This window comes from Halichoerus grypus, chromosome 1 (genome assembly GCF_964656455.1).
Source record: "Halichoerus grypus chromosome 1, mHalGry1.hap1.1, whole genome shotgun sequence".
NCBI classification, from domain to species: Eukaryota; Metazoa; Chordata; class Mammalia; order Carnivora; family Phocidae; genus Halichoerus; species Halichoerus grypus.
This window is the reverse complement of record NC_135712.1, coordinates 154,726,878-154,742,268: the sequence shown is the minus strand read 5'-3', so window position 1 is coordinate 154,742,268 and position 15,391 is coordinate 154,726,878. Positions and strand designations below refer to the sequence as shown.

Genomic DNA, 15,391 nt, shown 5'->3' with positions numbered 1-15,391 from the left:
GATTCACTTCTCCGCATGTCCTACCTTCCAGAAAGTGGTCGCTTTTCTGTTCAGAGAGTTGTTGCTATTCTTTTCTTCGATCTCCTGTTGAGTTTGTAGGGGTTCAAAATGGTTTGATCCCTTTCCAGCTGAATTCCTGAGACCAGACGAAATCCAGGTCTCCTACTCCTCCACCATCTTGCCTCCAGCCTGCATCCATTTTTTTTTTAGATTGTCTAACTTGTTGACATATAATTTTTATTAATATTCTCTTATAATTCTTTGTATTTTTCGTTGTTGGCAGTGTTGTCTCCTCATTCCTTCATGATTTTATTTATGTGGGTACTTTTCTTTTTGGTGTGTCTGGCTAGGGGTTTATCAATTTTATTAGTTCTTTAAAAGAACCAGTTTCTAGTTTTCGTTGATCTGTTCTACTGCTATTTTGATTTCTATATCATTGATTTCTACTCTAATCTTTATTGTTTATCTTCTACTGTATTTAGACTTGACTTTTCTTTTTCCAGTTGCCTAACCTTTAGATTGTGTACTTAGAGTTTTCTTGCTTCTTGAGGAAGGCCTGTATTGCCATATAGTTTTCTCTAGCACCTTCTATGCTGCATTCCAAAGGTTCTGAACTGTCGTGTTTTTGTTCTCATTTGCCTCCACATATTTTTTAAATTCTTTAATTTCTTGGTTGATTCATTCATTCTTTAGTAGGTTGCTCTTTAGCCTTCATGTATTTGTGTTTCTTCCAAGTTTTTTCTTGTAGTTGACTTCAAGTTTTAAAGCATTGTGGTCTGAAAATATGCTTTGTATAAGTTGAGACCTGATTTGTGACCCAGTATGTGATCTATTCTGGAGAATGTTCCATGTGCATTCAAGAATACTGTGTATTCTGCTGCTTTAGGATGAAATGCTCTGATTATACCTGTGAAGTCCATCTGGTCCAGTGTCATTCAAAGCCCTTGTTTCCTTGTTGATCTGCTTAGATGATCTGTACATTGCTGTAAATAGGGTGTTAATGTTCCCTATTATTATTGTATTATCAATGTGTTTCTTTAATTTGGTTATTTGTTGATTTATCTGTTTGGTTACTCCCATGTTAGGTGCATAATATTTACAACTGTTAATATTCTTGTTTGATATACCCCTGTATTATTGTATAGTGTCCTCCTTCATCTCTTTTACAGTCTTTGGTAAAATCTAGTTTGTCTGATATAAGGATGGCTACACCATCTTTCTTTTGATGTCCATTGGCATGGTTAATGGTTCTCCACCCCCTCACTTTCAATCTGGAGGTGTCTTTAGGTCTAAAATGAGTCTTTTGTAAATAGCATATCCATGGGTCTTGTTTTTTTAATCCATTCTGATACCCCAGGTCTTTTGATTGGAGCATTTAGTCCTTTTAATTCAGAGTAATTATTGAAAGATGTGAACACTAGTATATACGTGCTACAATTAGGAAGTATTTTCTTTATATACAAGTAACTGAGCTGTCCATTAAAAACTTTAAAAAAGAAAAAGAAAATATGAATTTAGTGCTGTTGTATTCCTTGTAAAGTTGGTGTTCTTGTAAATTGTTTCTGTTCCTTTCTGGTCTTTTTTACTTTTGGGCTCTCTGCTCAAAGCACCCCCTTTAATATTTCTTGCAGGGCTGTTTTAGTGTTCATAAATTCCTTTAGTTTTTGTTTGTCCTGGAAACTCTTTATCTCTCCTTCTATTCTGAATGACAGCTTGCTGGATAAAGTATTCTTGACCACATATTTTTCCAATTTAGCATGTTGACTATATCATGCTAGTCCTTTCTGGCCTGCTAGGTCTCCGTGGACAGCTCTGCTGCCAGCCTTATGTTTCTACTCTTGTAGGTTAAGGACCTCTTTTCCCCCCGAGCTGTTTTCAGGATTTTCTCTTTATCTCTGAAATTTGCAAGCTTCGCTATTATATGTCAAGGTGTTGACCTATTTTTATTGATTTCAAGGGGGCATTCTCTGTGTCTCCTGGACTTGAATGCCTGTTAACTCCCCCAATTTAGAGAAGTTCTCAGCTCCAATTTGTTCAAATAAACCTTCTGCCCTTCTCTCCTTCTCCTCATCTTCTGGGACTCCTATTATCCAGATATTATTTGTTTTATGGAATCGCTGAGTTCTCTGAGTTTTCCTTCATGATCTAATAGTTTTCTTTCTCTCTTCTTTTCAGCTTCCTCATTTTTTGTCATTTTATCTTCTATATCACTGATTCACTCTTCTTCCTTGTTCATTTTCATTTTTATTAGCCTCCACTTGGACGTGCATCTTGGTAATAGCATTTTTAATTTTGACCTGACTAGTTTTTATTTCTTTTATTTCTACAGTATGGGATTCTCTGTTGTCTTCTGCTTTTTTCAAGCCCCACTGGTATCTTTATAATTGTTTTAAATTTTAGTTCAGTCATCTTACTTATATCCATATTGATAAATCCCTGGCTGTGTGTACTACCTCCTGTTCTTTCTTTTGGAGTGAATTTCTTTAGCTCTTCATTTTGTCCAGAAAAGAATAGAAGAAAGAAAGAGAAAAGAACACGAACAACAACGAAAAGAGGGAAAAACAAACAAGAAACACCAAAATAAAACAACAACAAAAAAATACCAAAAAACAAAGAAAAAACACAGAACTAAAAACTAGATCCTGGGTGTGTTTGGTCTGCTTGTTAAAGGGAATTAGATTGCAAAATAAGAAAGAAAAAAATATATATATATTATATATATATATATATAGGGAAATAAAAAGTAAAAATACATATACATAACATATAAAAACTAAAATTAAAAGAGGATAAAGAATTCAAAGAATAAGAAAATAACTGAAAAATTAAAGAAAAAAAAAAAAAAGAATGCTATATACTGTTTTCCCCAAAAGATGAAGCTTTTCCGTCATCCTTGATCAGTAAACTTGATGTGCGCCAGTTGTTCCTGCTAGTCTTCTGAGGGGAGGGGCATGTTGCATTGATTCTCAGGTGGACTTGTCCTATTGCAAATGTGCCTCCCTTGGGCAGAGGTAGGGTTCAGTGTCAATGGCTCTGGATTCCACTATGTGGTGCTGTTTTGCTCCCTGCAGGCTTTCAACATTGTGGGTGGGATGCATATAGAGGCCCTCCTCTCTCCGGGCCCCCCTCTTCAGCCCTCACAGAAAAGCAGTCAATCATTTTTGTCTCCTCTATTTTCATCAGAAGTCTGTTCACCCGGCCTGTGACCAAGTGCTTTTTATCTCAGGCACATGACTTTCAAAACTCCAAATTTTACAGATTCCTGTGGTGTGGACCTGCTCCATTCCTTCTGGGGGATGGTGGGGGATCTCCCCATGCTTCTGCCTTTTGCTTGACCTGTTCCAGAAAAGAGGTCACACAGCCATGTGTTGGTTTGCAGTTCATGGCAACATAGAGCAGAAACCCAACACCTAGACTCACTGTACTCAGTGGGCTTCCCTGCTCCTATGCCTGCGAACTCTGCCACACTCAGGCCCCATCCATTCTTCTTGCGACCCCAGGGATCCTGATACCACACTATCACACCTGGGATTCCACCTGACTCACCACCTGAGCACCTTTAAGCCAGGGATGTACCCCACTGTAACAGACATCTAAAAGGTCCGATTTTTCACTCCACTTCTTATAATACTTTGCGGTAGGCTCCTTAAGCCAGCTCCCTCGCCCCCATCTTATCCTCAGATATATCACCCTGGATTCAGGTCTCCACACCTCCTACCTTTCAAAAAGTGGTCGCTTTTGTACTTGCAGAATTGCAGCATTTCTTTTCTCTGATCTCTGATTGATTTCTCAGGTGTTCAGAATGATTTGAATACTATCTAGCTATATTCAAGGGACCAGACAAACTTAGGGTCCTGTACTCCTCTGCCGTCTGAACTTCTCCTCCACTAGTGGTATTTTGATATGGATTGCGTTAAATGTGTAGATTGCTTTGGGTAGTATAGACATTTTAACTATGTATGTTCTTCCAATCCATGAGCATGGAATGTTTTCCAATTTCTTTGTGTCCGCTTCTATTCATTTCATAAAGTTTTTTTAGTTTTCAGAGTACAGATCTTTTACCTCAGTGGTTAGGTGTATTCCTAAGTATCTTCTTGTTTTTGGTGCAATCTTAAATGGGATCAGTTCCTTGATTTCTTTTTTTTCCTGCCTCATTCTTGGAATATAGAAATGGAACAGATTTCTATATTTTGATTTTATATCCTGTGACTCTGCTGAATTCATGTATTAGTTCTAGCAATTTTTTGGTGGAGTCTTTTGAGTTTTCTACATAGAGTATTATGTTGTCTACAAATAGTGAAAGTTTTACTTCTTCCTTGCCGATATGGATGCCTTTTCTTTCTTTTCTTTGTCTGATTGCTGAGGCTGACTTCCAGTACTGTCTTAAATAGTAACGGTGAGAGTGGACATCCCTGTCTTGTTCCTTACCGTAGAGGAAAAGTTCTCAGTTTTTCCCCATTGAGGATGATATTAGCCCGTGGGTCTTTCATATATGGCCTTTATGATGTTGAGGCATATTCCATCTATCTCTACTTTGTTGAGAGTTTTTATCAAGAATGGATACTGTATTTTGTCAGATGCTTTTTCTGCATTTATTGAGAGGATCATATGGTTCTTATCCTTTCTTTTATTAATGTGGTGTATCACATTGATTAAATTGTGAATATTGAAACGACTCCTGCAGCCCAGGGATAAATCCCACTTGATCGTGGTTTATGATTCTTTTAATGTACTGTTGGATTCGATTAGCTAGTATCTTTTTGAGAATTTTTGTGTCCATGTTCATCGGGGATATTGGATTCTAATTATTCTTTTTAGTGAAGTCTTTGTGTGGTTTTGGAATCAAGGTAATGCTGAATGAGTTTGGAAATTTTCCTTCCATTCTATTTTTTTGGAACAGTTTGGGAAGAGTAGGTGTTAACTCTTCTTTAAATGTCTGGTACAGTTCCCCTGGGAAGGCTTCTTTTTGGCCCTGTACTTTGTTTATTGGGAGATTTTTGATTACTGATTAAATTTCTTTGCTGGTTATGGTCAGATTTTCTATTTCTTCCTGTTTCAGTTTTGGTAGTTTGTATATGTCTAGGAATGCATCCGTTTCTTCTAGATTGCCCAGTTTGTTGGCATATAATTTTTTTATAATATTCTAATTGTATTTTTGTGGGGTCTTGGTTGTGATCTCTCCTCTTTCATTCATGATTTTATCTATTTGGGTCCTTTCTCTTTTCTTTTTGATAAGTCTGGCTAGAGGTTTATCAATTTTATTAATTATTTCAAATAACCAGCTCTTATTTTCATTGATCTGTTCTACTGGGATTTTGTTTGTTTGTTTCTATGTCGTTTCTCTCTTGCTTCCACCTATTTTTTTCCTTTAATTTTTTGGCAAACCCATTCATTCTTTAGTAGGATGTTCTTTAATCTCCATATATTTGTGGTCTTTCTAAATTTTTTCTTATGGTTGTCTTCTACTTTTTCTAATCTACTCTTCGTTCTCTGTAGTGTATTTTTAATTTCAGTTATTGAGTTCTTCATCTCTTTCTTTTTAATGTTTTGTATCTCTTTGTTGAGGGTCTTACTGAGGTCTTCTCAAGTTCAGTGAGTATCTTTATGATTATTAGTTGAAATTCTCTATCAGGCATATCACATATCTCCATTTCATTGAGGTCTTTTGCTGATATTTTATCCTGTACTTTCATTTCAGACATATTCCTCTGCTTTCTCATTTTGTCTAAGTCTCTGTGTCTGTTTCTATGCGTTAGGAAAATCAGCTATATCTCCTACTCTGGAAAGTAGTGCCCTTTGAAGAAGAGGTCCTGTAGTACAGTGTCCTCTGTTCACCAGAACCTGACACTTCACAGGTATTTCTTATGTGTGTTGCATGCACCCTACTGTTGTGGCTGAGCTGTGTTTACATTCTGTCCATCATCTGCAATGGCTCTCTTTGCCTGTTGTGGTCATGGTTTGGTTTCTGTATTATTAGTGGACCAGTCTGTGGCCACCTTGGGCTTGAGTTGCATCAGACTAGATGTTTTCCAGAGCTGCGGTAGCACCAAACTACGGGACACTCTCCCTATGTTGTTCCCTGAGAATCTTTAATCAGTAGGTGGGGCCTGCTCTCAGACCAGATTTCTGCCCCCAGCCCACTGCTGGGGCCCTAGTAGACTGATGTATGTGGTTTTCTTCCTCTCTCTGCTGGGCAGGAGTTACTTTGGATTGGTGCTGGTCCCTTTTGGGGCTGCTTGCACACTGCCAGCTTGTGGCACCACTTTGAATGGAATGCTGCCAAGGACCTGTTGGAGGGGGCGGGTCACAGGAGATAGGGGTGCTGTTAACAAGCTACGTGGAGAATGTTCTCACTGTGCTGATTCCCACAGGTGTCCCTGCATATAGGCTGCAGGGATTGGGAGGGAAATGGTGCCCACCAACTCTTTTGTTTTTGGGAGAAGTTTCCCAAAGACACCTGCCCCTCTAGCACACACTCTTGAGATTAGTAAATAAATTTCTTTCTTGTATATCCGAGGTGTTTTTCAAATTGCTTCTTCTGTGCTGTATCTCAGTGGGGTTGTTTGTTGCACTTTTCTTTTAAGCGTGAGGACTCAGTTTCCCATTGCCCTCCCCAGAGCCGATCCTGCTGATTTTTAAAGTTGGTGTTACGCACCGCTGGTTGTAAAAACTTGAGACGTTAAGCCCGTCTGGTGGTCACAGTCAGATATTATGGAGATTCATCTTCCCAGTGCAGGTTCCCTGTACCTGGGGTGCCTGGTGTGGGGTTTGCTCCTCTTCTCTCTCCACTTGCATCGTCCCTCCTGGCCATGTCTCTGCCCTTCTTATCCTCTTCAGTGTGGCCTCTTCTACAATTAGCTGTGGAGAGGAGTCTATTCTGCTAGTCTTCTGGTTGTTTTCTGGGTTATTTACACTGATGTGGGTGTTATCAGGTGTATCTGTGGGACCATGTGAGCCTAGGATGCTCCTACTCCTCCATCTTCCCTGGAAGTACCCCCAGCTTTTTTTTTTTTTTTCCAGTTTTTTGCCTAAGTGCTATGGCTACAACCTCCTGTACAGTGTTAAGAAGAAGAGTTGAAAGTGGATATCCTTGTTTGTTCTCAGTCTTTGGGGAAAGCATTTGGTCTTTATTAAGGATGATGTTAGCTGTGGGTTTTTGTAGAGGCTTTTTATCACAATTAGAAGCTCCTTTCTATTCCTAGTGATTATATTTGTCATGAAAAATTTGGCGCCTGGGTGGCTCAGTCTGTTAAGCGTCTGCCTTCAGCTCAGGTCATGATCTCAGGGTCCTGGGATCCAGCCCTGCGTCGGACTCTCTGTTCAGTGGGGAGTCTGCTTCTCCCTCTCCCTCTGTGATCTCTCTAGCTTTTGCTCTCTCAAATAAATAAATAAATAATCTTTAAAAAAAAAAGTATGGATTTTGTCAATTTTTTTCTTCCTATTGATGTCATTATGTGATTTTTGTTTTGTGTTTATTGATATGTTAAAAAATAGTCTTGCATTCCTAGGATAAATCTCAATTGGTCAAGGGGTATAATTCTTTTTATATATGTTACTGCATTTCAGTGTGCTAGTATATTGTTGAGAATTTTTGCATTTATATGCATAAGAGATACTGGTTTGTCTGATTTTGGTAATTAAGGTAATTTTGGTAATTAAGGTAATTTGGTATTAAGGTAATACTGACCTCATAGAATGAACTGGAAAGTTCTCCGTCTTCTGTTTTGAAGAGTTTATGAAGAATCAGTATTTTTTTTTTTAAGATTTTATTTCTTTATTTGTCAGAGAGAGAGAGAGCACAAGCAGGGGGAGCAGTAGGCAGAGGGAGAAGCAGGCTCCCCGCTGAGCAGGGAGCCCCATGTGGGACTCAGTCCCAGGACTCTGGCAGGATCATGACCTGAGCCGAAGGCAGACACTTAACCGACTGAGCCACTCAGGTGTCCCAATTATTATTTTTTCTTTAAGTATGTGGTAGAACTTAGCAATAAAGCCATCTGGGTCTTTGCTTTTCTTTATGGATGGTTTTGACTACTAATTTAATCTCTTCACTTGTTATAGGTCTGTTCAGATTTTGTGTTTCTTCTTGAATCAATTTTAGTGGAGTTTGTGTTTAAAACTACTATAACTGTTGTTTTCATCAAAAGTATTTAATTTATTGGCAAAAATTGTCTTATTTTTAAATAATTTTTTAAAAATTTCCTGTAAAGTCACTAGTATGTTTCTTTCATTTCTCATTTACATAGTTTGAATTTTTTTCTTCATCAGTGTATTTAGAGGTTTATTAATCTTTTTTTTTTTTTAAAGATTTTATTTTTTATTTATTTGACAGAGAGACACAGTGAGAGAGGGAACACAAGCAGGGGGAGTGGGAGAGGGAGAAGCAGGCTCCCGGCTGAGCAGGGAGCCCGATGCGGGGCTCGATCCCAGGACCCCGGGATCATGACCTGAGCCGAAGGCAGAGGCTTAACGACTGAGCCACCCAGGCGCCCCTAGAGGTTTATTAATCTTGTTGATCTTTTCAGTGAACCAGTTTTTTATTTCATTGATTTTCTCTTTTGTTTTTCTAATCTTTGTTTCATTAATTTCCACTATATTCTTTACTGTTTCGTTCTTTCTGCTTGCTTTAGGTTTAGTTTGCTCTGCTTTTTCCAGTGTTTTAAGGTGAAAGGTTAGGTTTTTGATTTGAGATTTTTTTTTTTTTTTTAATCAGTATAGGTGTTGCAGAAAAAAAATTCCCTCTAAGCACTCCCTGAATTACTTGAAGGGGTTCCTTGTCACAGGAATCACTAGTATTTTAGTTCTTGATTTTTTTTTTATTCATAACTAATCAAAAAAGTCTTAACTATGCTTTTTTGATGCCAAAAGTTATACCTTAGAGCACTTAGTTATACCTTAGAGCACCGAGAGTTATACCTTAGAGAAAAAATTCCTAAGTTGATGTTGGCTAATCAGTTAGGTACTTGAAACAGTTTTAAAGTGTTATTTGAAAGTAGAACTTACTTATTTTTATTATGTTCAGTTAGCCAACATTGCATCATTAGTTTTTGATGTAGTGTTCAGCAATTCATTAGTTGTGTATAACACCCAGTGCTCATCACAATGTGTGCCCTCCTTAATACCCATCATTCGGTTGGACTTAAAGCATGATGAAGCTAATGGCAACCTCCAACTACTTAAATTAGTTCAGTAGAAATTTAACGGGATCCAGGAGGTTGCCATTATGCTTTAAGTCCAAGCTTTAATTATAATCATGATTTTCAAGGACTCTAACATTGGTTATTATTATTATAATAGACAGGCCTGGTTATACTGCAACAAAATGATGAGAACTGAATGTTTAAGTTGTACAAACATAGCTTAGAAGCCAGCTTTGAAGATCATTCTTATTATCTCTCTTCTCATACCTCTGTTCCACTGGATAAAAGGACTAACACTTTTTCCTCTTCATTTTTAAATAAAGTAAATGTTAAATTTAAAAATTAGTCTTGTCGAGACTCAACAATAAATGAAGAATTTTCAGGTATTGCTCAAATGTTATTACTAGGTACCAAGACCGATTTAAATGTGTTCTAAAAATCAGTGTATTTCTCAGGGGAAGTAATAATAAATATGAGTATCTGCTCTCAATGTATCAAAGCAGATATTCAATATATCTCAATATCAAAGCAGATTAGCATTATATATTTGTTTTTGTTAGGTGATTTGGTATATAATAGAAAATTTATTCAAGTGGACTTTGAAATATCCATTAATATAAATGTGAATGTCAAAGAATGTTTCTAAGACATTGTGTCATGATACATCTACTTGTTTTTCCATGTAAAATAATATTAGTGCAATATAAACTTAAGTAGAAATGTAAAACATTTGAATTGCTTTCCTTTATATTAAAATGGTTTAAAATGTAAAAAAAGAATGGCTTGAGAGAGCAGGGAGAGGTGACTGGCTTTGGCTTTTATATGGTTAGCGTGGGGCTGGGGTGAGGATTTTTGTACACAGGCCAGGGCTTGTGTACTTTGAACTTTCTGCCGGTGCTAAGGGAGCCCTTGGGCTTTATTTCTTTGTCCAGATGTTGGCAAGAAGGAGAAGTACGAGTGGTGGGGCTTGAAAGCTGTCAGCAGTCAGACATCAAAAATGAAGGTCAGACTCTTAATTACGTAAAACCATAATACCTCCTGCTCTGCCCTCCAGTCCTTAACTGCCCTGGCAACCACTAAACTGTTGTCCATTTCTATACTTTTGCTATTTCAAGAATGTTGTATAAATAGAGTAATACACTGTGTTACCTTTTCAGGTTGGCTCTTTTCATTCATCGTCATTCTCTAGAGATGCATCCAAGTTGTTGAATATACTCATTCTTTTTATTGCAGGTAGTGTTCCATAGTATAGTAGTACCTCAGTTTATTCTTCCATTGCAGGACATCTGGGTGGTTTCCAGTTTGGGGCTATTATGAATACACTGCAGTGAACAATTGTGTACAAGTTTTTCTGTGGACATAAGTTTTCATTTTTTGGGTATATATGTCTGGGTGTACAACTGCTAGGTTGTATGGTAAGTTTTTAAGAAACTGCCAGACTGTTTCCCAGAGTGGCTATACAATTTACATTCCCACTAGTAATGGATGAGTGATCTGGTTTCTTTGTATCCTCAACAGCATTTGATGTTGTCACTGTTTTTTTTTATTTTAGCTATTCTGATAGATATATAGTGATTATCTTATATAGTGATTTTAATTTGAATTTCTCCAATGGCTAATCATGTTAAACATTTTTTCTTGTCCTTATTTGTATTTATCTTCATGTCTTTTGCCCATTTTCTTATGGAAGGAATTATTTGCCTTTTTTACTGTTGAGTTTTGAGAATTCTTTATATAGTCAGATATTAGTCCTTTGTCAGGTATGTGCCTTGTAAATACTATCTTCCAGTCTGTAGTTTGTCTCTCATGCTCTCAACAAGGGTCTTCCTAGAGCAGAGTTTTACATTTTGATGAGGTCCAGTTTATCAATTTTCCCTTTTATGGATCATGCTTTTGGTGTCAATTCTAATAACTTTGCCTAGACTTAGATCATAAAGATTTTCTCCTATGCTTTTTTCTAAAAGTTGTATAGTTTTATGTTTTATATTTAAGTCTGGGATTCATTTTGAATTGATTTTTGTATAAGATGTAAGGTTTAAGTTGACTTTCATTACTTTGCCTATGAATGTCCAATTCCTCCATCAGTATTTGTTGAAAAGACTATCCTTCCTCCTTTGAATTGCTTTTTGCACCTTTATGAAGAATCAGGTGGGCATATCTGCAGGGTAGACTCCTACGCTATGGTGTGGCCTGCAGCATAATCTCTTTCCCTAGGTGTGAAATAACATTCACTGAGAGCCCAAAATGTGCCCAGGTAGTTTTTACTTAAACCCCACAACCACCCCCATTTTATAAAGTGAGGCCACAGAGATTTTAAGAGGTAAAGTGATGCCTCCATAGTCATACAGTTAATAAGTGGGGAGGTGGATTTGAACCCAGGTCAGTCTTAGTTCATGTTCTCTTCTCTGTACACTAAGCTCTGATGTCTCCTGAAAGTGGCTTAAACCTTTGGACAGCCTCCATTATGATGAATTACAAAAGGAAATAAGGAGTTTAGTAGAGAGTTGGATTTGTAGTATCCAAATTATAGTAATTAATGCATTGGTGGGGTCACAGTCATTTAAGGGATTCCTAATCAGCATTTGTTTTGTTTTTGAATTGCTTATTTGAGATATTTTAAAATATTATATTACAATATTAGTAAAGTCACATTCGATATTACAAATTAGTTGGATATATTTGTGTTGGTCTATTTCAGGTTTTTCTTTTCCACTGATTTATGTGTCTCTTCCTCCACTAGTACCACAGTTTCTCTCTTTTTTTAAGTTTTTATTTAAATTCCAGTTTGTTAACAGTGTCATATTAGTTTTATTTAAATTCCAGTTTGTTAACAGTGTCGTATTAGTTTCAGGTGTACAATATAGTGATTCAACACTTCCATACATCACCCTGTGCTCATCACAAGTGCACTCCTTCATCCCCATCACCTAAATTGACCCATCCCCCACCCACCTCCCTTCTGGTAACCAGCAGTTTGTTCTCTATAGTTAAGGGTCTGTTTCTTGGTTTGGCCTCTCTCTCTCTTTCTCTCCCCCCCGCCTTTTTGCTCATTTGTTTTGTTTCTTAAATTCCACATATGAGTGAAATCATATGGTATTTGTCTTTCTCTGGCTGACTTATTTCACTTAACGTAATACTCTCTAGCTCCAGCTATGTTGTTGCAAATGGCAAGATTTCATTCTTTTTGATGGCTGAGAAATACTGCAGTGTATATGTATACCGTATCTTCCTTATCTGTTCATCAGTTGATGGGACGCTCTGGCTGTTTCCATAATTTGGCTATTGTGGACAATGCTGCTATAAACATTGCGGTGCATGTATCCCTTTGAATTAGTATTCTTGTATTTGGATAAATACCTAGTAGTGCAATTGCTGGATCCACAGTCTTGATTATTATAGCTCTAAGTCTTGAAGTTAAATAGATGATTTCCTCATACTTTATTCTAATTTTTAAAAATTGTTCTGGCTATTGTAATTCCTTTGTTTTTCCACATAAATTTTAGGATAATCTTGTCTATATATACAAAAAACTTCGCTGAGATATTGACAGGAGTAGCATTAAACAGGTAGATCTTTTGGTGGAGAATTGACATCTTTACTATGTCAAGTCTTCCAGTATATGGTACGGTATGTCTGTCCATTTATTTAGATCTTTGCTTTCTTTCATCAGCCATTTGTAATTTTTAACATACAAGCCCTGTAAATGTCCTCTTTTCATACATCCAAAGATGATCCTGGCTACCAGGATCTAATTGCACCATCATTCTCACATCCCTCCTGAACAATAATATTGGTTATTTTAGTCTCTTGCCAGTGACATCTGATGTCCCAGCAAATGGCATTGCCCACTACGATGCTGAAAAACTACTCCTGAGGTCCCAGCAGCGACACGGCTAACATAGATTTGGTTCGCACTCTGCTGGGTAGACCCTGAGCAGGAGTGATGCCTCCAGGCAGGTGGTATGCTGTCCATCCAGCTCAGGCCCAGGCTTCAAGGGAACGAGGGCGTCTTCAGATGGTAAAGAAGGAAGAAGAGGATGAAGGCTACACTTCAGTGCAGGCTGCCAGGCCACAGACACTCAACCGTTCTGGCCAGGAACTGTTTCGCCAGCTCTTCAGGCAGCTTCGTTACCATGAATCTTCTGGGCCCCTGGAGACTTTCAGCAGGCTCCGGGAGCTCTGCCGCTGGTGGCTGAGGCCTGACATTCTCTCCAAGGCCCAGATCCTGGAGCTGCTGGTGCTGGAGCAGTTCCTGAGCATCCTGCCTGGGGAGCTCCGGACCTGGGTACAGCTGCATCACCCTGAGAGTGGTGGGGAGGCTGTGGCCCTGCTGGAAGAGCTGCAGAGGGACCTCAATGGGACACCATGGAGGGTGAGTGTGAGCAAGTGTGCAGTTCCCAGTGAACTCTGCCTGTCAGTCAGCCAGCTCGTCTAGAATGTGTGGTTGGGCCTCTGAACCCTCAGCATTGAGGAAGGCAGGAAATGTCTTCCCTTCTCATTCCCACAGCACCTGAGCAGCTGAGAACTAGACCCTGAGCCAAGGACCTTTGAGCTGGCAGCCCTTCCCCCCTTGCCAGAGGACAGTTGGCTCCAGAAAGAGGGTCAGCAAGTATCTATAGATAACAGGAATGAGCTTTTGGACACAGTGACTTACATTATGCGAGTCCATCTCCACATATCTAATTTGACTTGATACTGACCTGTTAAGTGGGAGTGATGTCTCTCTTGCTGTTAGAGTCAGGACTCCTGACTTCTGAGTACATGGTAAGACCTATAAATGCACTCGCAGCATGTTCCTTCTTTCTTTTGAGGATTTGTTCTGTGCAGGGGTCAGGGGTAAGAAGAGTATTGAGGGTCAGCGCAGGGCCAAGAAATTGGAAGACTTTATTTCACAGACTCATTGTTCGAGCATTGTTCATGTTCTTTCAGAAACTCAGTTTATTGAAAAGAATATGCAGAACTGATCTAACAATGAGAATTTATTCAGTGTACATTTGAATGCTCACCATGTGCCCAGCCCCAGCCTTAGCACCGGGAAACAGCTGACTGCCCCAGTGCTGATGGTAGAGCAGCCAGTCAGTCAAAGTGAGCTCTGCCTGCCCCTTCTGCCCCACACAGGTGAGTTTCTCAATGCTTCTTATAGCTTTGGAGGTTCGTTTTTTGGGGTTTTTTTTAAAGAGCGTTTATCATTTTTGTAGGCTTCTTTAAAATTTTTTTCAGTAAAAATATGTGTAATTCTACATATATGATTCATGCATAAATGAAAGTCACCTTTAAGATTTCTGGAACATATCTGACATATTCTTCTCCCAAATATAATATCAAATTAGGTCAATCAAGTAACACATCTGACTGAACATCTACCAGCAGTGAATGGTAATATATCAATGCAAGGTATGGCTATTAAAAAAGAAAACCTTTTTGCTTAACATTGGTTACTATTTTAAAAAATCTAAGAGCATTTATCATTTTTACCAAAACACCAAGATGTTTAAGAGGATCAAAAAATCATTGATTAAAGCAAAAAAGGTACATAGTAGGTACAAAATTGTGGCTTGGTTACATTTAACACATTTAGAGCTAGATGTAAGGTTTGAAAATCCCTGAAAACATTGCCAAATGGGCATACAGGGCCTACCTGGTTGAAAGCTAGTTAGAAATTAGAAAACAGGGACGCCTGGGTGGCTCAGTCAGTTAAGTGTCTGCCTGGGTCAGGCCACGATCCCAGAGTCCTGGGATTGAGTCCCACATCGGGCTCCTTGCTCAACGGGAAGCCTCCTTTTCCCTCTCTCTCTGCCTGCCACTCCCCCCTGCTTGTGCTCTCTCTCTGTCTCTCTGACAAATAATAAATTCTTTAAAAAAAATTAGAAAACAAAATGGGCTGGGATAACACCTCCCAAATTCTGAAAAATGAACAGAATGGCTCAAGATGCACATAAAATTACATAATCACCCCGTGGTTCATCAGCATTGAGCAACTAGGTCCTGAGAGATTTTGTTCTTAAACTTATTGGGCTGTCTGCTTCCATCTTTGTATTGTTTCTTTATTCTCTTTTTGGTAGGGTTTGGGAGGAACAGGTTCATCATCTTTCAGTCTTTTAGCTCGGTATCACATGTTTCATGGCCTCAGGCTAAGATTCATCCAAATCAATGTGGTCAATGTCTTGGCCACAGGACCAGAAAAAACTTAAAAGTTCATTGGCTGTAAGCTTCCAATATTCATTTCCACATCAGGGATAGCCTTGCCTCAGAGA

General features: G+C 38.5%; 1 protein-coding gene across 2 annotated transcripts in view; it reads left to right on the top strand.

Annotated features, from left to right (window-relative positions):
- Window positions 1-15,391, top strand: part of ZNF445 (zinc finger protein 445) — a 56,377-nt gene that overhangs the window by 30,411 nt on the left and 10,575 nt on the right. Inside the window, exons 2-3 of one of the 2 annotated variants that reach the window (XM_036111221.2) lie at window positions 10,070-10,140; window positions 12,941-13,509. In XM_036111221.2, the coding sequence (XP_035967114.1) occupies window positions 13,081-13,509 (429 nt within the window). In that variant the 5' untranslated portion in view covers window positions 10,070-10,140; window positions 12,941-13,080. The remainder of the gene's footprint in view (window positions 1-10,069; window positions 10,141-12,940; window positions 13,510-15,391) is intronic. The other variant, XM_036111220.2, reaches the window with a different exon arrangement.